The 25,668-nt window shown below is 37.3% G+C and overlaps 2 protein-coding genes and 1 non-coding gene across 3 annotated transcripts; 2 read left to right on the top strand and 1 right to left on the bottom strand.

The window, feature by feature from the left end:
* Window positions 1-2,140: 2,140 nt before the first annotated feature.
* On the bottom strand, window positions 2,141-2,464 carry LOC138903858 (uncharacterized). The gene has a single exon (XM_070192430.1). The coding sequence runs from the start codon at window positions 2,462-2,464 to the stop codon at window positions 2,141-2,143; it is 324 nt and encodes a 107-aa protein (XP_070048531.1).
* Window positions 2,465-16,103: 13,639 nt separating this feature from the next.
* On the top strand, window positions 16,104-16,210 carry LOC117276571 (small nucleolar RNA R71). The gene has a single exon (XR_004506832.1). It is a non-coding gene; the product is annotated as a small nucleolar RNA R71 (small nucleolar RNA).
* Window positions 16,211-23,000: 6,790 nt separating this feature from the next.
* Window positions 23,001-23,719, top strand: LOC138903857 (uncharacterized). The gene is made up of 2 exons (XM_070192429.1): window positions 23,001-23,122; window positions 23,236-23,719. Exons 1-2 carry the CDS (start codon window positions 23,001-23,003, stop codon window positions 23,717-23,719), a joined length of 606 nt encoding a protein of 201 aa, XP_070048530.1.
* The last annotated feature ends 1,949 nt before the right edge of the window (window positions 23,720-25,668 follow it).

Raw genomic sequence — 25,668 nt, 5'->3', positions numbered from 1 at the left:
GACCAAAACTAACTCTCCGTAAGTTGTCGTGATGGCACCTAGTATTTACGACTAGGTAAACCTAATATTACAAAAAAGGTAAACAAAACACAACATCTTAAAGATATACAGCATATTATGAATAGCCAAAAGTAGTACCACTTGGCATATACAAAATAATTTCCCAAGACCCGGAATATGACTAAGTCACAAGCTGCTATAATCTATGAAGCTCTATACAAAAGTCTGAAGATAATAAAGAAAGTCTCTAAGCAAGAGAGTATAAGGGGACTCCGAAGATCTGCGGACGCAAGCAGAAGTACCTTGAAGTCTCCTAGAATCAGCAACACGCGCTAACCCCAAGATTGATAGCTTGTACCAGCATCTGCACACAAAAACATATGCAGGAAAGGGCATGAGTAACCTACAATGGTACCTAGTAAGTGCCAAGCCTACCGTCGGTCGAATAATGATGAGTTCAGGTCAAGGCCATACCGGAGTAAATATAATAAATTAAACAGTAAAAGATATAAGTAAAATTTACGGTAACACAATTAAAGAAATTCTCAAAAATTTAACAGTTAAGGGAGCCCTCGGCTCAGAACAAGTTAAACACAGTGGGGAATCTCTCAGGATACCATCCCATAGTTTCAAATGAATATGCAGTACATGGGGGGGTCTCCTGGAAAACGTCTGTAGTCCTAAAGTAAATATGCAGTGCTGGGGGATCTTCTGAAATACGTTTGTAGTCCCAAAGTAAATATGCAGTACATGGGGATCTCCCAGAATAAGTCTGTAGTCCCAAAGTAAATATGCAGTGCTGGGGGATCTAGCAGAATACGTCCATAGTCCCAAAGTAAATATGCAGTACAGAGGGATCTCCCGGAATATGTCAGTAGTTTCAAATGAATATGCAGTAAAAGGGGATCTCCCGGAATACGTCCACAGTCCCAAAGTAAATATAAAGTGCTGGGGGATCTTTGGAAATACGTCTATAGTCCCAAAGTAAATATGCAGTACAGGGGGATCTCCCGAAATACGTCTGTAGTCCCAATTTAAATATGCAACGCAAGATGAAATGGCCGGTATGGCATCGGGTTATATAAGTTTATACTGGACCCCAGGCCAACTCTCGACTTCTCGCATCTGTGCTTCAATCCTCGCTTCTTCGAGGCCTCACCTGCGGAGTCCTCACCGGAGGTGCGAAAACACCAAAGCCAGCAAAAAAAAATCAAACATTCCTCTAAGTCCAAGATTTCACCTTTTAAGCATCCGAAACATACCCGAGGCCCCCGGGACCTCAACAAAACATGCCAACCAATCCTAAAATACCATACGAACTTAGTCGAGCCTTCAAACCACATCGAACAACACCAAAATCATGAATTAAGCACGGATTCAAGCCTAAGAATTAATGTTTTCCAAATTCTACAACCGACGCCGAACCACATCAAATCTAGTCGGAATGACCTAACATTTTACACATATGTCACAAATGTAATTACAAACCTACATACACTTTCAGAATTCCATTCTGATCTCGATATCAAAATTTCCACTATCGGTCGAATTCGACAAAAACAGACTTTCGCTAATTCAAGCCTAAATCTACTACAAACCCCCAAAACATATTCTGGACGCGCTCATAACCCCAAAATCACTCAACGGAGCTAACGGAGTCTACGGAATTCCATTCTGGATCCGTCTTCACATAATATCGACTACGGTCCAGACTCTAAGGTTTAAACTCTCAACTAGGGACTAAGTGTCCCAAACTCTCTGAATTACATAACAAATCACTCCGGCAAGTCCCAATAGTAGAAACAAATGTGGGGATAACAGTTATTAGGGGATCGGGGCTCTAATTCTCAAAAAGACTGGCCGGGTCATTACACTTTCATGGGAAGTACTACTACAAAACTTTTTCATTGATCGGACACACTCTAAGACCATCCTTATCAATAATTTTGTATGCACCACTTGAATAGGATTCCTTCACAACATATGGCCCATCGTATTTTGAGGTAAACTTGTCGTCCATGCTTTTGTTAAGGATTGTGGGTCTTTGAACAGCTAGGACCAAGTCTCCCACTTGGAATTATTATGGCCGCACTTTCTTGTTGAAGGCTCTAGCTGGTCGAATTTGATAGACATTCAATTCTTATTGCTCTTCCAATATCGTCTCATCCAATGCCTCTAACTCTGCTAGGCGAAGTTGAGAATTCTCTTCGAACGTGAGTCCTTCTTGGAATGTGATTCGCAAAGATGGAATTTGTTGCTCCAGTGGAAGGACTGCTTCTATGCCATACACCAAAGAGTAAGGAGTTTCTTGTGTAGCAAGTCTGAAGGTTGTCCGATATTCCCACAAAGCTTCGCCGATTTTCTCATGCCAGTCTTTCTTGTTCTTTGCACCAAGTTTCTTCAAATGGTTACCAAACATCTTATTAAAAGCTTCAACAAGGCCATTGGCGGGTGCATTATACATTGAATATTTATGTTGCTTGAAACCGAACTTCTCGCATAGACCCCTTACGAGCTTGTTGTCAACCCATCTAGAGAAGTAGCATCTAGAGAACTAGCATGTGGCATGTTTCCTTTTTCACTTGAAAAAATCGACAACAGTTTCCTTTTTCACTTCCTTGAGTGGAAGAACTTCAACCCATCTAGAGAAGTAGCATGTGGCAGCCAATATATAAATCTGTCCCTTTGATGACTTTCGAAGTGGTCAGTCCCCATACATCAAAAGGCCATGAAGCTAGAGTTGGATGAAGAGTATCTCGAGGTTGGTGGATGTAGTTGGCATGAAATTGACATACTTGACATCTTTTGGCATGCTCCATGCAACCTGTCACCATTGTCGTCTAGTAGTAGCCCATCCTCTTGATGTGAAAATGGAGCTTAGGACCAGATTGGTGCGCTCCACATGATCCAGAATGTGCTTCCTCCGTCACTTGGCGGGCTTCTTCTTTCGCCAGACATCGCAAGAATAGTCCTTCAAAAGAGTAGCGAAACATTGTCCGCTTATAGAAGATGAATCGTGGTGCCCTTTGTTTGATGTTTGTTCTTTGTCGCGGATCCTCAGGTAACTTTCCATGTTCAAGGTACTCCATTAGTGGCTGCCTCCAATCTTCTCGTTCAATCACTCGAATAGAAGTATGATGTCTTTCGTTTATTTGAAGACCAAGAAGTCTAGGAATAACCCATCGATGATCACACATATACCTTTATTGACTCATTCTCTCCAAGTGCCATCATCATTGTTGACGAGCGCAAAATACACACTTAAATTAGACTCGCTAGTCAAAGATAGTATAGTATAATTAAGAATTAAAACTAAACCCTAAATGGAGATTTATACAATTGAGAATTGAAACTAAATAAGAACCTAAATGTCACGCCCCAAACCTGGGCATGGACGTAACACGACACTCGGTGCCTGACTACATGTGACCGAGCGAACCAACTGGCTGGCTGAATCAACATGTGATATCATAACATACTGAATGCGGAATATAAACTAACACATGATGATATACTAAAAGTCTAGATGATATAAATCAAATGCGGAATCACTAATATAAGTCTGAAACATATATGTAGCAACATTGCTTAATCTTAAATTCCTGGGACTCTGTCTACCGGTCACTCTAGTCTATGAAAAATCTAATGAAACACTGAAAATACTGAATGTATGAAAATACTAAAGACTGTAAGGTAATGATAATACCCCGAAAGAATTGGGGATCACCAAATAGTTGGTACGATAATCCTAGCGCTCTAAATTGTCAACTTGTAAATCATTACATGTATCGTGAAATGTAGGCCCGTGGAAAAAAGTGACGTCAGTACATTTGAATTGCACTAGTATGTAAAGCAACTGAAAGAAAGAATTATAAATACTAAAACTAAAACTAAGCTGATGACTTAGTATTGATAATTGATAACTAAAATGATAACTATTGAAACTGAAACTAAAATAATAACTAATAACTGATAACTGATAACTGATAACCGATAACTGATAACTGAAATGATAATGATAAGTAATAACTGATAACTAAAATGATAATGATAACTAGTAACTGATATCTGAATTGATAACTGAACTTAACAAAGGAAGTAAGGATATGAATAGTCCCTCTTCTAAATGATGAACCACCTGTTTATCTGAATAAATAAACTGTGGCCTCAGGCCCCATATATATGTGCACAAATTGCGGCCTCGGGCCCAAGTATACGTATACATAACTGCAGCCTCAGGTTCTAAGATGCATACAACATAAATGTTGCCTTAGGCCCAAATATGCATAAAACATTAACTGTGGCCTCATGCTCAAATACAGGGGTTCAACATTCAGGGATTTAAAATTAGGAACTGAGAATCATACTGCAATACATGATACTGAAATACTGAATCATATTGAGTTGCATAATACTCGAATGTTGAATAGAACTAGACTGAGACATGTATTCATGAACTGATTATGAAAACTAAAACTTCCACTATTTATGACATGCTGAGCAATCTAGAATGAGACTCAAGGGCATCAAACCCACGTCTTTATTGATTATGCATTGATTTCACAACGTTCAGAATGAAAGTCATGAACGAGTTACGAAGATAGAGAATAGAAGTTCCGCAACTATTCAAGGAACTAGACTTAACTATATTTCTGAGGCAATTAGTAACATGGTAAAAGAAACACAGTGTAGGGAGAAACATTAACATTCCCAAACATAGAGAATTAGCCTCACATACCTTAACTTCCTGCTCTTGAGAATAATACAACATTCGCCAACCCTTTCAACTTTAATCTATATCAATACAAGTCAAAGGTATTCCTAATTAGCAACAATAGTCATGTTTTGGTCACTTAGGCATTTTATCAAACACTTGGTGGCATAAACTTTCATAGCCCTTATGAATGGTGTTTCTACACCCAACAAGCCATTCTCTTGCTCCTAGATAAATTCTAAAATCTCACATTTCTTATAATCAAAATCATTCTTCTTCACCAAAAATAAACATGACCCTTAACCAATAATCAACAATCAACAAACCAAACCTATAATATTTTTATGATTTTCTATCAAAACCATCAACTCATAACTCATGAACATAGAGTCTATAATCATTAATCCAATGGTATAATCAATTAGAGGGTAAAGACATTACCTTTTTGAAGTTCAATCCTCTTGAATTCGCGTTCTAGGGTTTCTTGTCTCAACAATGATGCCCCAATCGAATAACTAATGATTTGGGGTGCTTACCCATGTTAATAAGGTGTTGGGGAATTGAATTAACTTAGAACAACCATTAGAACTTACCTTGGATGGTGGAGGGACATTTAAGGAGTTAGGTTCTTGAGAGCTCCCCTTTCTAGAGCAAGTTTTTGTGTTTTGGGGGTGTGGGGGACGAAGTAGGGCTTTAACATGAACCCCCCCCCCCAGGTGTGCCCCTCGTGCACCTGGAGGCCTGATCGCACACCTGACCACACAAAATGGCAGTATCACTCCCTCAAGTGCGCGGCTGTGCACGTGACCCTCCGAGCGCGCACTTGGGGGCGCATATTGTGCACTGCTTTGTAAAACGCACATTACTTTTACACAGAGATCTATTCGGGCTCCACAATATATCGTTCGAAAGATATTTTAAAGGGATACAATTTTCATCTTTTTAGGTTTCCCAAACTACTTACACATGTTCACTAAATGGTGATGTAAGACGGATCTTTTGTAAATTTAGTTGATTTTGTCGATCTTATGCACCTCACTCTCCATCTTGATTCTGAAATAACTATTTTCTCCCATACACATCCCACTAGGACTTCATATGTCTAAAATATTAAATTAATACCCATTTAACATATCCACACCTAGTCTGAATATACGGGGTGTTACATTTTCTCCCCCTTGGGATCATTTATCCTCGAATGATTGTCCTGATTGTAACTTCTGCTAACTTCGGACCTTAAACGGGTCTGGTGGAAACATGAACTTTTATTAACACTTGCATACTAAAATGAATGAAAACATGACTACTGAATTGTTGAGATATTGAACTAAATGACTAATGCATTGATTGAATGTTGGTCTACCATGGATACGTGAATACTGAACTAACAAATATATATGAATATTGAACTGACACGAATATTTGAGTAATCTGAGTACTAAGCTGGCATGAATATCTAAGTATTGTACTGACTTGAGTAGCTGAGTATTGTAGTGACATGAGTATTTGAGTACTGGACTGACATGAGTAACTAAGTACTAGAAACTTGAATGCTATAGCATGATACGTGAAATAGTGGTTGTATAGCCGCAAATTCTGGTGGCAGCTCTAACTCATAAGCTAATTGACCGATCCTTCACAAGATTCTATATGGCCCAATATAGCAGGGACTAAGCTATCCCGTCTTACTAAATCTCATAAAGCCTTTCATAGGCAAAACTTTCAGAAACACCCAATCATCAACTTGAAACTCTAGGTCTCTATGCCGCACGTTAGAATAGGACTTTTTGCAGCTCTGAGCCGTCTTCAAATGCTCTTGAATAAACTTAACTTTCTCCATAGTCTGATAGACCAAATTTGGTCCCAACAACTCTTCTTTACCAACTTTGAACCAACCAATTGGCGATCTACACCTTAGCACATACAGAGTCTCGCACGGTGCCATCTTGATACTAGAATGATAGGTTTTATTTTTAGAAAACTCAATGAGAGGTATTTGAACATCCCAATTACCTTTAAAATCAAGGATATCCTCAAGTGTTTGAATAATGCGCTATGCTTGCCCATCTTTCCGAGGATGGAAAACTTGTGCATAATCCTTTTTGAAAGGACTTCTAAAAATTCATTGTAAATTGAGAACCATGATATAAAATGATGGACAATGGTGTCCCATGCACTCTGATGATTTCTTGGATATACAACTTGGCATAATCCTCTACTGAATCTGTAGTCTTCATTGGCAAGAGGTAAGCCAACTTGGTAAGCCGACCTACAATCACCCAATCATATCGTGCTTTTAAAATGAGTGAGATAATACTGTTATAAAGTCCATACTTACAATCTCCACTCAAGAGTATGTGTGTTCTGTGGTAAAACACTAGGTTTCCTACTGCTCGACTTTCACTTACTAATAATTCGGACACTTGGCCACAAAGTCCGTGACATTCTTTTTCATGTTGGTTCACCAATAAACCACCTTGAGATCATTTTACATCTTTGGGGGACCTTGGTGGGTAGAATACCTGGAATTATGGGCTTCTAATATGATCCCCCTCTCTAAGTCTACCTATTTTTGGAACACATAGTCCATCTCGGTACCTCAAAGTACCATCATCTTCCCCTTATTCAAAAGGTATCATTTTATGCTTGTGAATCCCTCTTTTTACTGTAATAAGTAGGGGTCATCAAACCGTTTCTCCTTCACTTAGGCTACTAAGGAGGAACAAGTCCTGTTCTGAGGAATAACGCCACCATCTTCGGAGTCCAAAAGTTGAACTCCTAGACATGCTAAGCGGTGAACTTCTTTCACTATATATCTATTGTCTGCCTCAATCATGAGATGTACTTCCCATAGTTGATTATATTTTTAAGATACTTCCTAAAAACACTTATAGAATTATTGTGAGCTAAGTCTATACTCTGAATATTACAGTCTCATGCGATGGCTCTACCCTCGTGATACATAATTGGCATGATTTTATAGTTCTCTTTTTATTTTAATTTTTTTGTATCCCATGTTATCTATGCGTGTTTCAAATCTCCAACTGGACTTACTGACGATTTTCATATCTTCCCTCTTAGACCAAAGGTTAAGGTCTTGTACTTGCGGATTCTTCTCTTTTGTTAGGATCCGAACAACTTTTCTTATCTTCAACAATTCTTTGCACTTTACGTCAATGAAGACTCACCTTCTGACTTACGTCTGAGTAATACTTCTTACTATGAAAAACTATATTACCTACATAAATGGAAAGCTAATGTATTCACAACTATCATACACAATCTTAATGATCTAACTCTACTCACATTGTGAATCTTGGGGAGATCATTTTTCGATAATTCTTAAACGCTATTCTTATGTAGTTGGCTCTCTTACTGCCTAGCTAATTTTGTTTTCCCACTATCACTATACTTCGGGTTTAACTTAAACTCTTAAAGTTACGTTCGGTATTTCAAACTGTCATGCATTCATTAGAGTTAACCTGTCTAAGTGAATCAAATTGTACCTCTACTAGCTTTGATGAAATTGCTAATTCACTGTATCTACTCAAAACTTACTTACTATTCTTTTACTAACCACATGCTAGCATCATATTTTCTTGTTCTTCTTTGAATAACTAAAGTGAAGCATAAGGTTATTCCTAACTTTCCCTACCATCCGACCCTATTCTACGATCACATACTATCCTTTTTTTTCTAAATTATGTACATGGATCACACGTAGGGAACTCTCATATGTCTTAAACGAAATTGGAATATCTAACCCCCAAACTTTCTATACATTTCAAAATCACTTCAGACTATAAACCTCCGGCCTAAACACATAGTCACATCATTTGAAGGGAAATTTGTCATATCTTTTATGTCAAAATAATAACCACTTCTTATACAAATTCACTAACATAGTACTTTCTAATTCTGATTTGAATAAATATAAACAACTTAAAATCATTCCTTGAAATTCAATATCGGCTGCTCTTGGTTCTCATTTCTTACATCATGTCTTCTTAGTCATATAGATGAGTCATACGAAAAATACAATTCTGATAATAACAATCGTTCCTGACTGCTAGGTACTTTGCCCTTAGGTTCTTTTCTGTCCAAAACTATAGTGACCAATGTTAGAGTCTGACATCTGAACTATCATCATCCAACTTGTGGCTCCATTTCCAAGGATTAAATGAAGTTGTTCTGGGAGGTAAAACACATACGAATACACTACCATACACAAACATATCCTTCAAAGTATACCATCATCTGATAAATAACTTATTCCGCCATCCGGTGAGTCTTGGTCTTAATCCAGACCTAAAATATGTGAAGATTTTTCTATAATCACCATTACTTACATATGCTTTTAGCACCCATAGGCATCACTGTATACTCACCAGTCACTAGAATTTTGATACATTGAAAATTGGAGATCTGGTAACTGAATAACTGATAACTAGCATACTGAATGACCATAAACTTGCAAATTGAAAGACTATATAACTAGTAACTGAGGTAAACTGTTGACTATAAAACATTATATCTGCTTTCATACTTTCTAGTAAGGTTATGCTCTGATATGTACTACTATCCATTGCGTCCCATTTCCAACATCCTCTCAAGTCTCATTTGTTACTAACCTGTACTCCATAATTATACCCCAATAGGAAATCATCCTCTCTAGAACCTTGGATTTTTCTAGCCCGTCGCTTGGTTATTCGATACGTCTGGAATTCGATAGGAAGATAAGGTTACCTATTGCTCTAAGATTCATGGCACATTCTAGAGTAGAAAGAAATGAGACAATACTTGATGTCTTGGTAGTTAACCATTTATATGAATGGTCGGCACACACATATAAAGGAAACTCCACTAGACATGACTTCATAGACTCCCTACGACTCTTGAATCTAGTGCTCTGATACCAAACTTTGTCGCGCCCCGAACCTGGGCCTGGACGTAATACGACACTCGGTGCCTGACTATATCTGACCGAGCGAACCAACTGGCTAGCTGAATCAACATGTGATATCATAACATACTGAATGCGGAAGATAAACTAACACATGCTGATATACTAAAAGTGTAAATTATATAAATCAAATGCGAAATCACTAATATAAGTCTGAAACATATATGTAGCAACATTGCATAACCTTAAATGCCTATGACTCTGTCTAACTATTACTCTAGTCTATGAAGCCTCTAATGAAGAACTGAAAACACTGACTGTCTGATAATACTGAAGACTGTAAGGTAATGATAATGCCCCGAAAGATTTGGGGATTACCAAATAGCTGGTACGAGAATCCTAGTGCTCTGAATCGTCAACCTGTAAATCATTACCTGCATCGTGAGACATAACCCTGGTGGCATAAAGCGTCATAGCCCTTATTAATGGTGTTTCTACACCCCAACAAGCCATTCTCTTGCTCCTAGATAAATTCTAAAATCTCAAATTTCTTATAATCAAAATCATTCTTCTTCATCAAAGATAAACAACACCCATAACAAATAATCAACAATCAACAAACCAAACCTATAATGTTTCATGCTTTTCTATCAAACCCATCAACTCATATCTCATGAACACAGAGTCTATAATCATTAATCCAATTGTATAATCAATTAGAGGGTGAAGACATTACCTTTTTGACGTTCAATTCTTTTGAATTCACGTTCTAGGGTGTCTTCTCTCAACAATGATGCCCCAATCAAATAACTAATGATTTGGAGTGTTTATCCATGTTAATAAGGTCTTGGGAAATTGGAATTAACTTAGAATCACCATTGGAACTTACCTTGGATGGTGGAGGGACCTTTGAGGAGTTAGGTTCTTGAGAGCTCCCCTTTCTAGAGAAAGTTTTTGTGTTTTGGGGGTATGGGGGACGAAGTAAGGTTTTACTATGACCCCCCAGGTGCGCCCCCCGCGCACCTGGGCGTGCATATTGCGCACTACTCTGTAAAACGCACATAACATTTTGCACAAAGATCCGTTCGGGCTCCACAATATATTGTTGGAAAGATATTTCAAAGGGCTACAACTTTCATATTTTTAGTTTTCCAAATTCCTTACACTGTTTCACTAATTCCTACATCAAGGCGAAGCTTTTGTAAACTTAGTCGATTTTGTCGAATCTTATGCACCTCACTCTCCATCTTGATTCTGAAACAACTATTTTCACCCACACTCATCCCGCTAGGACTTCATATGTCTAAAATATCAAATTAATACCCATTTAACATATCCACACCTAGCCCGAATGTATGGGGTGTTACACTAAGCTATTGACTAATGACAATCTCAACAAAAGTAAGAAAGAAAGTTATCAAAGGGAGAAAATACGGGTTGATAGGATAGGTGCAAGGTAATTGTTCGGGATCTAACTCTAGATAATTCACTTCTAATGTTCAAGTGAGTCTCTCGAATTCACATAGTTATCAGTACAAATGTGTAGTAGAAACTCATCTCTCGATTAAGTTTCAACCTCACAATATGAACTAATTTAAGCTCAGTGAAGATATGCAAGAATTCGTAATGGATTGGTCTTTAAGAGAACCTATGGACCAAGGATGAAATCATTGTGCTCTTGCTTCACCTTCTTCTCCTTATCTTCCCTATGTCTAATGTATGTCAAAAGTGGTTCTAAAATGGTATTTTGGGATATTTAATCCGCTCCATAACAAAAATGGACAAAACTACACTTTACTTATCAAAATAATACTGTTCCCGGACTGGACATGCGCTATCGCGAACCTCAGGAATTGCTCGCGCACTTGGTCGCGCATTTTGCACACTATTCTGTCCCAAGTGTGCGCCCAATGCGCGAACGCGCACTTGATCGCGCACCTGGGTGGTATCAGTTGGAAATTTGGGAAAGGGTAAAACATGAAAGTTGTAGTACTTTTAAATATCTTTCCAACGATATATAGTGAATCCCAAACGGATTTCTGAGCTAAAAGGTATGTTCATTTTAGTGGACAAGGCGCAGTATGCCTGCTCGATTCTTCATTTCGTTCTTAAAGTGCACTATTATCTGTTGATCCCCGAACATGATCCCAACTTAATCCTTGGGCTTTTACTTAGACTTTAAAGCTCCAAAATAGAATGAATTCATTCCACTACATCTACATAGATCGGAATCACTCCTACAAGGCATAAAACACAAAATTAGTGCAAAATACTAGGGATTAAAGCTCCCTAGTATTAGTGCCCCAATCAAATTAGAGTGCAATAAGCGACTAAAATACGGGATAATAACCTACCATCAACACCCCACACTTAAACCATTGCTCGTCGTCGAGCAATCAAACTACACTTCACATAGATATGACCTTTTTAAACAACTCTCATAATTCATCATACCAAGAATATTTAAAATAGATTATGCACAATAGTGTAACATCCTAGCATCAAGATTTGACTCAACAGCACCATGCATTTTTCACAACTCGTTCACTTACCCTAACACAGAGGTTGATGACAATGCCTTTTCTTCATGAATCAAGTGCCCTCACCCAACAATAGAGAGTAGTTCCACACAAAATAAAAGTTAAGAATAATTAGGAACTCAAGATAGAACGAATTCACTCACGCAAAAGAAACAACATTCATATGCCCCAAAAGATGCACCATAGGCTTGCCTGTAGTGTACTACTCTACTAATCGAACTTATTCAATCAAGGATCAAGTATGACTTAACTGGTTGTAATGTAGGCTGCGGGACGGATGTGATACATTTAGATATAAGAGTAACTACACCTCCCTAAGCACTTTTAATACATATACTTGACCATTAAACCCCACACTTATGTCAAACCATAACTCCACCTTCACATCTGTATATGTCAGCTCCCAACTTCTTTAAGCACAAATACATCAAGAGTTAACACTATCAATGAATATAAACTATTTGTTTTTCTTCATTTTCTTTTTCAATTCAAATGGCTCATACATTTTCACAATAGTGCACCTTTCTCCTTATTTCAATAGTTTCACTCAAAAGCCAAGCCAACCACCCCACACTTCAACTTCTACAAAGTACATACCAATTTGAAGTGCTCACGAGAGGTAAATGGTTCAAATAGATGGTCAATTCAAATAAAAGGATAAGGCTTGTAATGTGGTTGCCAAAGAAACAGGATTACAGGCTCAACGGGGTTAACTACGATACATAATAATTTGTTGGGTAACCTATATAGCTGGCTCAACAAAGAAACGCCTATATCGATTTCAACATCTACTATTTCGCTTTGCGGACACACGAAGCATGTTATAGACATCAAATGCAGTGCACATAATACAGAAAACCTCACACACACACATGGCACATAACTCACTCAGGATCAGACTCATCAAGACACTCTAAGCAAAGTAGTTAACCAAAGTTAAGATCATACAATTTAAGGTGCTTATACAAGAGTCAAAAAATGAGCCTAAGCGTCACAACTAAAACACTTATTATTCTCAAGGAATAATGAAGTCAAGAGATATTGCTTTCCTTTAAAATCACAGCACAAGTTTTCCTACTCCTTAAAAAAAACTAACTACATCCAGTTCAAACAAAACTCTTGAAAAAGAATCGCGACACGAAGAAAACCCAAGGAGGAATTATTATACTACCTACATAAAAAAATGAATATATATATATATATATATATATACATATATTCGACTCTAAAAGTTTCAATTAAAACAAATAAAAACAAACAATTATTTACATATTTACTTCTCCACCTGACACTTTAAATTGTGGCATGTCCCCATGACAGACAAATAAAGAGCAAGAGGTAAAGAAAACTCCCCAGGACTTTTTCCACTTCCGAGAACTTGTGAACTACACCCCTAATTCTGAATGCATCTTTTGATTTCGCTCCTCGGATTTCTTTGTGGAGCTCATCAGCCCAAAGACATTTAGGAATTTTTGAAAGACCCTCTCTTTTCTTTCTTTGTTGACCTCATTTTGAGCGGATGATTATTCTGGTAGGATTATCCTTAACGTTTTTCTGCATTCGTTTACAAGATCAATCCCTGCATATTCCGGTAGATCCCCAAAAACAAAATCCATATGATTATGGTTAGAGTAATAAAATGAAGAGGAAAGGTCATGTGAGTACGCCTCTGGTAAGTCCAAGACCATTTGTTCCTCATTTGCTTCTGCTAGAAATTGTAATTGTGGATAGGTGGATGTGGGGTTGAACTCTTCTTGAATTGCTTCATAATAAATCAAAGCCACAAATTCAAACATTGCGGTTGAAACAGAGTCCTCTTGTAGAGTGGACACCTCTCTTTGTAGGTGTTCATCATCTCGGGTAACCTCATTCTCACCGGGTATCTCCTCCATATATTCACCATCACAATGCAACGAGCTACATCTATTTACTAATTGATTCACTTGCATTATTAGGTTGTTAGTGGCTGCATCATCTTGTATAAATTTCTCTTCCACCTTATTTATGAAATTATACGTAAGTTCTTCTAAACTACCATTCTCTTCTTGAGGTGGTTGTCTCACTTCGCTTTCATTCCAGTCATAATCAGGGTATTCATCCCAACAAGAGTCAGAATTATACCCATATGAATTCTCATACCTGTACAGACTGGAGACAAAGTGAGGGTGTTAAAAAGATAAACCATAAGAAGAATAGCCACCTGCTCGACAATCAACCCAAAGATGATTTCCACCACATTTAAAACACGCAGCACACCATTGATAATATTCAGTTGCTAACTTTACAACCATTTTCTTAGGCTGGTTGTACTCCATCTTCACATCATTTAGAGTTCAATAATAAGAATATGCTCTTTAAGATTTCTTCAAGAAAAACAAATCTTGAAAAGAAGTTAACCAAACAAACTAAAAATAAAAGAAAAAAAATAAAAAGCTAATTCCTAAATTAGCACTACAAACTACTTCAAAGACCATTGATTGCCAATCCCCGGCAACAACACCAAAATTGGACGAGCGCAAAATACACACTTAATTTGTGCTCGCTAGTCAAGGATAATATAGATTAATTATCGTCTCCACAGGGATTGGAATTAAACATTGTTTGAATAATCTCCAATTGATTTCTATCCTGGAAAATTAGCACTTGATTGGATAACTATTACTACAATTAACTATTGAAGTTCAAGCAAATAATAATTTATCACTAAAATGAGCATGTAAGCACGAAGAAATATTTATGAGGAAAATGTGGGTAATTGACTAGATAGGTGCACGATAACTCACTCGAGATCCAATTCTTCATTTAGTTCACTCTACGATTGATTCTTACGAATTCAACCGATTATCAGATTACATGTGAAGCTACTATTCCTCCTTCAATTATACACTAGTTCAGTAATTAACCCAATTGAAGCATGGTAAACAATTGCGAGAATAAAAATGATGTTTATGATCTAAAGGTGAATTTCTCACAAATATTCCCTATTTTCTCGTTCACTCAACAATCCATTAGGCTCCTTCGATTACCTAATTGAACCATGAAATTTAACTAGAGTATAAGATGTGCATAAATTTAATATCAAACTTCTCTTTCAATTAAGCAAATACTAAATAACTCCACAATACAAATCAAGGTCCATCAATTAATTCTAGCAAGTATTAAGAATCGAATCCCTAAGTTTAAGAACAAAAACAAACATCAATTATAAAGATTTGATACAAACTCTCGTATTGCACCGATTGTAGATTGAAATCTTTAAGAATTATTGAGTCTTCTCCCTGGGTGGCACTCCAATCTTCTGTAGGTCAAAAATCCCCAAAATCCTCAGCTCCCCTCTTTTTAGATGAGTTGGGCTTCATATAGGTCCAAAAGATTCGCCTCCAAAATTACAAAAATAGGCCTGGGAAATTTTCCGGACAGGATGTGATCGACCGCAGACTTGGGCAGGTGATCGTGCACCACTTGCGAGCGCACGTGTGCAACCGCGCACTGACTGCGCACTTTGGGAATTCTGTTATTTCACTTGCGCACCCAAGTGCACGACCGCGCACCTGGCTAGCTTCCTCTATTAAATTTTTCCACTGCGTTGACTTCCTTAGGCGATGCTTGGCACTCATGTGTAAGGTTTCCCAATCCATAAAAGTCACATGCTATTTGCGGCCCACTTTGTACCTTAGATAATGTCATCTTTCTTATCTCTTTAGCCTTAGTGTCTAGCTGGGCATGCATAGATGTGTTAGAATCCACCTGGTGAACCCCAACTGATTTTCTTTTGTCATTACTCTCAGTTGGCCACTGGTTAGCATCCTCAGATAATTCATCAAGGATTAAGGCAACCTCATCTGGTGTTTTCTTCATTATTGGACCTCCACATGCAATATTCAGAGTTTGTTGCGAATACGGTGTCAATCGATCCCAAACATCCTGGAGTTGCATCCACAAATCAATTGCATTGTGCCGACACTTCATGACTATCTCCTTGAATCGTTCCCAAGCTTCAACAACTGTTTTTATCTACTTCTGGCAGAAATTGTGAATTTCCCTTCTGAACTTTCCTATTTTTGCAGCCGAAAAGTATTTTTCAAGAAACTTCTTGGTCATATCTTCCCATGTCCTTATAGAACCTACGGGTAAGCTGCGAAGTGCAGATAATTCATAAAGGATTAAGACAACCTCCTCTAGCTATCTCCTTGATACTCCTGACAAATCAATTCCATTCTACTGACACTCCTGACTATCTCCTTGAATCGTTCCCAAGCTTCAAAAATCGTTTCTATCTCCTTCTGACATAAATTGTGAATTTCTCCTATGAACTTTCCTGGTTTTGCACCCTAAAAATATTTGTCAAGAAAATTCTTGGTCATATCTTTCTATGTACTTATAGAACCTGCGGGTAAGATGCGAAGCCATTTCTTCGCATCATCCTTCAGAGAAAAAGGAAATGCCCTTAAGTAGACAACTTCCTTTGATACTCCATTGTATTAGAAGGTTATCATGATATCGTCGAAGTCCATCAAGTGAGTATTAGGATCTTCAGGATCAACACTTGAGATTTATATAATTAATAATATAAATTCTACATCTATTGATCCTGAAGACCCTAGCACTCACTTGATGGACTTTGACAATATCAATGACATCTTCCAATACAATGGAGCATCAAAGGATGTTGTCTACATAAGGCAAGATCTCTTACTATTACCAAGGAATATATCTTGCAAATATATATATATATATACATATTATTTTCTTTAGGTAGTATAATAATTTCCTCTTGGTTTTTCTTTGTGCTGCGGTTCTTTTCAAGAGTTTTGTTTGAACCGCGTGTAATTAGTTTGTTTTTATGAGTAGGAGATCTTGTGCTGTGATTTTAAATGAATGCAATATCTATTGACTTTATTATGACTTGAGAATAGTTAGTCTTTAGTTGTGACGCTTATGCTCAGTTTTTGACTCTCGTATAAGTACCTTAAATTGTATGATCTTAACTTTGCTTAATTAATTTGGTTACAGTGTCTTGATGAGTCTGATCCTGAGTGAGTTATGTGCCATGTGTGTGCGAGGCTTTGTGTATTCTCTGTCGTACAATTGATGTCTAGAACTTTCCCCGTGTGTTTGCAAAGAGAAATAGTAGATTTGTTCGGTCTTGGAAGTGATATAGGCATTTCTTTTTTGAGTCAGGTATATATGTTACCCACTAGATGGTTATGTATTGTAGTTAACCCGTTGAGCATGTAGTCATGTTTCTTTGGTAACCACAATACAAGCCTTACCCTTTTGTTTGAATTGACCATCTATTTGAACCATTTACCTCTCGTGAGCACTTGAAAGTGGTATGAAGTTTGCTAAGGTTGAAGTGTGGGGTGGTTGATTTGTCTTTTGAGTGGAACTATTGAAATAAGGATAAAGGTGTACTGTTGTGAAAAAGTATGAGCCACTTGAATCGAAAAAGAAAATAAAAAAAATGTTTATATTCATTAATAGTGGTAACTCTTGATGTATATGTTCTTAAAGAAGTAGGGAGTCGACATATACAGAAGTAAAGGTGGAGCTATGTCTTGACATAAGTGTGGGGCTTAAAGGTTAAGTATATGTATTAAAAGTGCTTAGGGAGGTGTATACACTCTTATATATAAATGTATCATGCCCGTCCCGCAACCTATATTCAACCATTTAAAGTCCTACTTGATATTTGACTGAATGAGCTCGATTAGTTGAGTAATACGCTATGGTTAATCTTTTGTGGCATATGAATGTTTTTCCGAGAGTGAGTGAATTCTTTTTATCTTGAGGTCCTAGTTGTTCTTGATGTCTATTGTGTGTGGAACTACTCTCGATTGTTGTGTGAGAGCACTTGCTTCGTGAAGGAAAGGTAATGTCATGAACCTCTATGTTAAAGTAAGTGATTAAGTGGTGAATAATGTGTGGCACTCGTGAGTCAATTCTTGAGGTGAAAATGTTACACTATTGTGCTTAGTCTATTTTAAATATTTTTGGTATAATGAGTTAGGGGAGTTGTTTAAAAAGGTCGTGTCTATATAAAGTGTGGTTTGATTACTCGAGGACGAACAATGGTTTAAGTGTGGGGTGTTTATGGTAGGCTATAATCTTCTGTTTTAGTCGCTTATTGCACTTTAATTTACTGCACTTTGATTGAGTTGGAGCTTTAATCGCTAGTGTTTTGCACTAATTGTGTGTTTTATGTCTTGTAGGAGTGATTCCGGTCTATGTAGATATTGTGAAATGAATTAATGCTATTTTGGATCTTTGAAGTCTGAGTGAAAGCCCAAAGATTAAGTTGGGAGCATGTACGAGGATCAAGGGATGATAGTGCACTTTAAGAACGCAACGAAGAATCGAGAAGGCATATTGCGCATTGTCCAGTGAAATACACATAACGTTTTTCTCAGAAATCCATTTGGGCTCCACAATATATCGTTGGAAGGCTATTTAAAAGGGCTACAACTTCTGGTTTACAATTTCCCAAATTCCGAACTGATACCACCCAGGTGTGCGTGATCGTGCATTGGGCGCGCACTTGGGACAGAACGGTGTGCACAATGTGCGACCATGCAGGTACTGTCCGAGAAGAGTCCTATTTTGCTAAGAAAAGGGTAGTTTCATCCTTTTTTGTTTTGGGGGCGGATTAAATACCCCCAAAACACCATTTTATAACCACTTTTGACATACCTACGACCTAGGGACGCTAAGGACAAAAAGGAGAAGCTAGAGCAGAAGGATATCATCCTTCCTTCCTCACTCAAGATCTAGGTTTGGATTGTATTTATGTTTTCCTCTATTTTTGTTTCATTTGTGAAGAAATCCCCCACGTCTATGGAGTAGAACCATTTGGGTTTTGATGGATTTGGTGTATTGATAGTTGTATGTGGATTATAACTCTATGTTTATGTATTTAAATTATTTTTGGAAGATTTAATTGTTGCATCTATGCTCACTTGTTCTTGTAATTTAAATAGGCATAACTTGTGATATATTTTCACTATGTTATTGGGTGAGTTCATAGATTCTTCTAAGTAATAAAAAGATGCTAGTTGAATCCTTGATTAAACCTAGTTAGGAGGATAATCGAAAGAGGTTCTCCTAAAGAACAATCCATTACGAATTCTTGCATATCTTCACCGAGATAAAATTGGTTCATATTGTGAGGTTGAAACTTAATCAAGAGAGGAGTTTCTACTAAACATTTGTATTGATAACTAAGTGAATTCGAGAGACTCACTTGAATATTAGAAGTGAATTATCTAGAATTAGATCCCAAACAATTATCTTGCACATATCCTATCAACCCATATTTTCTCCCATTGATAAAAATATGCACAAGTACAACTTGTGATGTGATTAGAGGTGGTCTAACACTTGGTCATATTTTTAGGAGTAGGAGATCTTATGCTATGATTTTAAATGAAAGCAATATCTCTTGACTTTATTATGCTTTGAGAATAGTAAGTACTTTAGTTTTGACGCTTATGCACAGTTTTTTACTCTTGTATAAGTACCTTAAATTGTATGAACTTATCTTTGCTTAACTACTTTGATTAGATTGTCTTGATGAGTCCGATCCTGAGTGAGTTATGTGCCATTTGTATGTGAGGATTTGTGTATTATGTGCAGTGCAATTGATGTCTAGAACTTGCCCCGTGTATTTGCAAAGAGAAATAGTAGATTTGTTCGGTCTTGGAAGTGATATAGGCATTATTTTAGCCAAGTATATATGTTACCCACCAAATGGTTATGTATCGTAGTTAACCCCGTTGAGCCTGCAATCCCATTTCTTTGGTAACCACACTACCAGCCTTACCCTTTTGTTTGAATTGACCATCTATTTGAACCATTTACCTCTCATGAGCACTTAAAATTGGTATGAACTATGTAAAATTTGAAGTATGGGGTGGTTGGTTTGGCTTTTGAGTGGAACTATTGAAATAAGGAGAAAGGTGCGTTGTTGTGAAAAAGTATGAGCCACTTGAATCGAAAAAGAAATTGAAGAAAACAAATAGTTTATATTCATTAATAGTGGTAACTCTTGATGTATTTGTGCTTAAAGAAGTTGGGAGTCGACGTATACGGATGTGAAGGTGGAGTTATGGTTTGACATACGTGTGGAGTTTAAATGTTAAATATTTGTATTGAAAGTTCTTAGGGAGGTGTAGTTACTCTTATATCTGAATTTATCCTACCCGTCCCACAACCTATATTACAACCAATTAAAGTACTATTTGATCCTTGACTGAATGAGCTCCATTAGTTGAGTAATACACTATGGGAAAGCCTATCTTGAGCTCCTAGTTGTTCTTGATGTCTATTGTGTGTGGAACTACTCTTCATTGTTGTGTGAGAGCACTTGATTCATGAACAAAATGTAATATCATAGACCTCTATGTTAGAGTAAGTGAGTAAGTTTTGAATAATGCGTAGTACTTGTGAGTCAATTCTTGAAATGAAAAGGCTACACTATTGTGCTTAGTTTATTTTAAATATTCTTGGTGTAATGATTTAGGGGAGATTTTTAAAAAGGTCGTGTCTATATAAAGTGTGGGTTGATTGCTCGAGGACGATCAATGGTTTAAGTGTGGGGTGTTAATGGTCGGCTATAATCTTGTGTTTTAGTCACTTATTGAACTCTGGTTTACTGCACTTTAATTGAGTTGGAGCTTTAATGGCTAGTATTTTGCACTAATTGTGTGTTTTATGCCTTGTACGAGTGATTCCAATCTATGTAGATGTTGTGTAATGAATTCGTGCTATTTCGGAGCTTTGAAGTCTGAAAAAAGCCCAAGTAAGTTAGGATAGTGTTCGGGGATAAACCGATGATAGTGCACTTTAAGAACGCAACGAAGAATCGAGCAGGCATATTGCGCATTGTCCAGTAAATTGCACATAACATTTATCTCACAATATATCATTGGAAAGCTATTTAAAATCACTACAACTTTCATGTTTTACAGTTTCCCAAATTCCCAACTGATACCACCCAGGTGCGCGACAAGTGCGCGATCGCGCTTGGGCGCGCACTTGGCACAGAACGGTGTGCAAAATGCGCGACCAAGTGCGCGACCAAGTCCTTAGGTGCACGACTGTGCATTTCCTATCCGTGAAGAGTCCTATTTTGCTAAGAAACGGGTAGTTTCATCCATTTTTGTTTTGGGGTGGATTAAATACCCTAAAATACCATTTTAGAAGGCCTTTTGGATAGCTTTCGACCTAGGGAGGCCAAGGAGGCTAAGGAGGAGTTTGAAAAATACAAGCACAAGGATTTCATCATTCCTTCCTCACTCAAGATCCGATTTTGGATTGTATTTATGTTTTTCTCTACTTTTATTTCATTTGTGAAGAACTTCTCCATGCCTATGGAGTAGAAACTTTTGGGTTTTGACGGATTTGGTGTATTGATGGTTTTTTGTTGATTATAACTCTATTTTTATATATTTGAATCATTTTTTGAAGATTTAATTGTTGCATCTTTGTTCACTTGTTCTTGTAATCGAAAGAGGCATAATTTGTGATATATTTGCACTATATTGTTGGTTGAGTTCATAGATTCTTCCAAGTAATCAAAAGAGGCTAGTTGAATCCTTGATTAAAACTAGTTAGGAGGATAATCGAAAGAGGTTCTCCTAAAGACCAACCATTATGAATTCTTGCATATCTTCACTGAGCTTAAATTGGTTCATATTGTGAGTTGAGACTTAATCGAGAGAGGAGTTTCTACTAAACATTTGTACTGATAATTAAGTGTATTCGAGAGACTCACTTGAACATTAGAAGTGAATTATCTTGCACCTATCCTATCAACCCATATTTTCTCCCGTTGATAACTCCCTTTCTTACCTTTGTTGCGATTGTCATTAGTCAATAGCTGTAGTTTTTAGATTATTAATTATATAAGCCTCAACTGTTTATCCTCCTAAATAGCAATCTAGATAGAAACTACAATAATAATGTTTAAATCCAATCTTTGTGGACACGATATTATACTATACTATCTTTAACTAGCGAGCACAATTTAAGTGTGTGTTTTGCGCTCGTAAAATTTTGGTGTTGTTGTCGGGGATTGGAAATTAATAGTGTTGGAAATAGTATGTAGTGCTAATTCAGGAATTTATTTTTATTTTTACTTTTATTTTGTTCTTCACGGGTTTCTCCTTTATGTACAGGAAATAGGTTAAGTCTGTGGTGTATGACACGATCTTCTTGAGAGTAATACCCTACAAACCGGAATTTAAAAAACACTTACGGCAACTGAGGAAGGAGAAAGAGTTTACCGTAAGGTTCTTGGGGCAACCTACAACCCAAGAACACATGGCTAATAACAATGACAATGAGGTAGAGACAGCTACAAGAATAGCTGCTGAGGCAGCCCATAGAGCTACTGAGGAAACTATCGAAGACAATAGGGGTCAAAAATTCAATCTAAATCGACCCTTAATTAAAGAAACTGTGATGGCTAATGTCGGAGAGAGGCCCAAGAACACTTCCCGCTGATACTGAGAGAAATCCAAAAGAAACTGTGATGGCTATAACTCTGAGAAGTGGGCAAGTGTTAAAAGATCCCATCCCGATCCAAAATGAGATGAACTTTGAAAAACAAAGTGAGAAGTAGCTGAAGGGTGATGTTGATAAAAAGAATAAAGGCTCGATGAAAACTGAGAAAAATAAGGAAGAAAAATGATGAAGAGCGGAACATGATGAGAGCAAGCATATGTGTGTGCTGCTTTTTCCCCAAAAGTTGAGTCGAGGAAAGTTAGACAAGCAGTTTGAGAGATTTCTAGATGTGTTGAAACAAGTCAATGTAAACCTACCATTCACAAAAATGCTCTCACAAATGTCGGCTTATACCAAGTCATTGAAGGAGATACTGACAAAGAAGAGGAAAATAGAAGAGACCTCAGTTGTCAAGCTCACAAAGCATTGCAGTGCAATATTTCAAAACAAACTCCTACAAAAGTGTGGAGATCCAGGGAGTGTTACCATACCTTAGTATTTAGGCCTACTAATTTTGATAAGTCTCTATGTGATTCTGGTGCCTCAATTCATTTAATGCCTCTATCAATTTACAGGAAATTGGAGAAGGAGATTGGAGAGATAAGGTCTGCACCAATATCTTTGCAGCTGGCAGACGAAACGACTCTAATACCCCAGGGAATAGTTAAAGTTGTCTTAGTTCGGGTAGATAAGTTTGTATTGCCTTTGGATTTCATAGTGGTTAATATGGAAGAGAAGAATGAGGTCCCCCTCATCCTAGGAAGACCATTCCTAACAACGGGTAGAGCAATATTAGATATACATGAGAGAAAAATCATGCTTAGAGTAGGCGAGGAGACTGTGATTTTGGAGATGGATGTAGAAACTGGGGTAAAGAGGGAGAAGCTAGCTGCTAGTGTTGTGTGGAAAGTGAAGGGCGAGAAAGAGAAGACTGCGGCGAGTGAACAAGATAAGTGTGGGGTGTATACAAGGAAGGACAAGAAGAAGCTGTCTACATGGATGTGTGCATTAGTTCGGGCGCAAGTGATAAAGCCTAACTTTGATTCAAACCCCGACTAGATGTTCAGGGAAGTTGTCCTTATCTTTTTCTTTTTATTTGTGTGTCATAAGGACATGACACAATTTAAAATGTGGGGTAGGGATGTATATATGTATAGAATGTATAAATTTTTATGTGTGTTTATCTAATTCATTTGATTGAAAATTTTAAATTTTTGATTTTTTCCGACGATGGATGTCATTCGACAGGTTTCTTGAGGGATTAAGTCGAAGAAAAAAAAAGAATATGTATATATATTCGACTTTAAAAATTTCAATTAAAAGAAATAAAAACAAATAATTCTTTATATATTTACACCCCAACCACACACTTTAAATTGTGACAGGTCCCCATGACACACAAATAAAAAGCAAGAGGTAAAGCAAACTATCCTGGACGTTTTCCGCTTCTGAGAACTTGTGAACTCTACCCCTAATTCTGAATGCATCTTTCGATTTTGCTCCTCGGTGTTCTTTATGGAGCTCGTCAGGACAAAGTCCTTTAGTAATTTTTGAAAAAACCACTTTTTTCTTTCTTTCTTGGCCTCATTTTGAGCGGAGGATTGTTCTTGTAGGATTATCCTTAACTTGTTTCTGCATTCATTTACAAGATCAATCCCTGCATATTCCTGTAGATCCCAAAAAACAAAATCCACATGATCAAGGTTAGAGTAAGAACTGAAGAGGAAAGGTCATGTGAGTATTCCTTTGGTAAGTCCAATACCATTTGTTCCTCAGTTTCTTCTACTAAAAATTGCAATTGTGGATACGTGTATGGGGAATTGAAGTCTTCTTGTATTGCTTTATAATCAACCAAAGCCTCATTTTCAATCATTTCAGTTGAAATAGAGTCCTCTTGCAGAGTGGACAACTCTCTTTGTAGATGTTCATCATCTCGTGTAACCTCATTCTCACCGGGTATCTCCTCCATATATTCACCATCACAATGCAACGAGCTAAATCTATTTACTAATTGATTCACTTGCATTGTTAGGTTGTTAGTGGCTTCATCATCGTGTATAAATTTCTCTTTCACCTTATTTATGAACTTATACATAAGCTATTCTAAACTACCATTCTTCTCTGGAGGTGGTTGTCTCACTTCGCTTTCAGTCCAATCATAATCAAGGTATTCATCCCAGCCAGAGTCAGAATTGTACCCATATGAATCCTCATGCCTGTACGGACTAGAGACAAAGTGAGAGTGTTCAAAAGATGAACCATAGAAAGAAAACCTACCTTCTTGACAATAAACCCAAAGATGATTTCCATCGCATTTAAAACATGTAGCACACCGTTGATAATATTCAGCTGCTAACTGTTCAACCGTTTTCTTAGGCTGGTTGTACTCCATCTTCAAATTATTTAGAGTTCAATAACAACAATATGCTCTTCATGTTTTTTTCAACAAAAAAACATCTTGAAGAGAAATTAACCAAGCAAACTAAAAATAAAATAGAAGAATAAAAAGCTAATTTTTGAATTAGCACTACAAACTACTTCAAACACCATTGATTTCCAATCCGCGACAACGACGCCAAAATTTAACGAGCGCAAAACACACATTTAAATTATGCCCAATGCACGGCCGCGCACTTGGTCGCACACCTGGGTGGTATCAGTTGGGAATTTGGGAAAGTATAAAACATGAAAGTTTTTTCCCTTTTAAATAGCTTTCCAAACGGATTTATGAGCTAAAGGTTATGTGCATTTGATTGGACAAGGTGCAGTATGCCTGCTTGATTCTTCATTTCATTCTTAAAGTGCACTATCATCCGTTGATCCTCGAACATGATTCCAACTTAATCCTTGGGCTTTTAATCAGACTTCAAAGCTCCAAAATAGAATGAATTTATTCCACTACATCTACATAGATCAAAGTTTGGTACTATGCGACGATCAAAGCTTGGTACTATGCAGCGTTGTTGGAGCATGTTTCACCTAAAATAAAGAAGAATGGCAAGACTTCT

Source organism: Nicotiana tomentosiformis, unplaced genomic scaffold (genome assembly GCF_000390325.3).
Source record: "Nicotiana tomentosiformis unplaced genomic scaffold, ASM39032v3 Un00060, whole genome shotgun sequence".
In the NCBI taxonomy this organism is placed as follows: domain Eukaryota; kingdom Viridiplantae; phylum Streptophyta; class Magnoliopsida; order Solanales; family Solanaceae; genus Nicotiana; species Nicotiana tomentosiformis.
The sequence above is the reverse complement of the archived record's forward strand: the minus strand, read 5'-3'. Positions and strand labels throughout refer to the sequence as shown.

Bases quoted from the DNA above. Each gene is read 5' to 3' on its own strand.
- LOC138903858 (XM_070192430.1), bottom strand. From the start codon at position 2,464: ATGTATAATGCACCCGCCAATGGCCTTGTTGAAGCTTTTAATAAGATG.
- LOC138903857 (XM_070192429.1), top strand. From the start codon at position 23,001: ATGTCGGCTTATACCAAGTCATTGAAGGAGATACTGACAAAGAAGAGG. The intron at 23,123-23,235 runs GTGTGGAGATCC...ATCAATTTACAG, and splicing joins CAAAACAAACTCCTACAAAA to GAAATTGGAGAAGGAGATTG.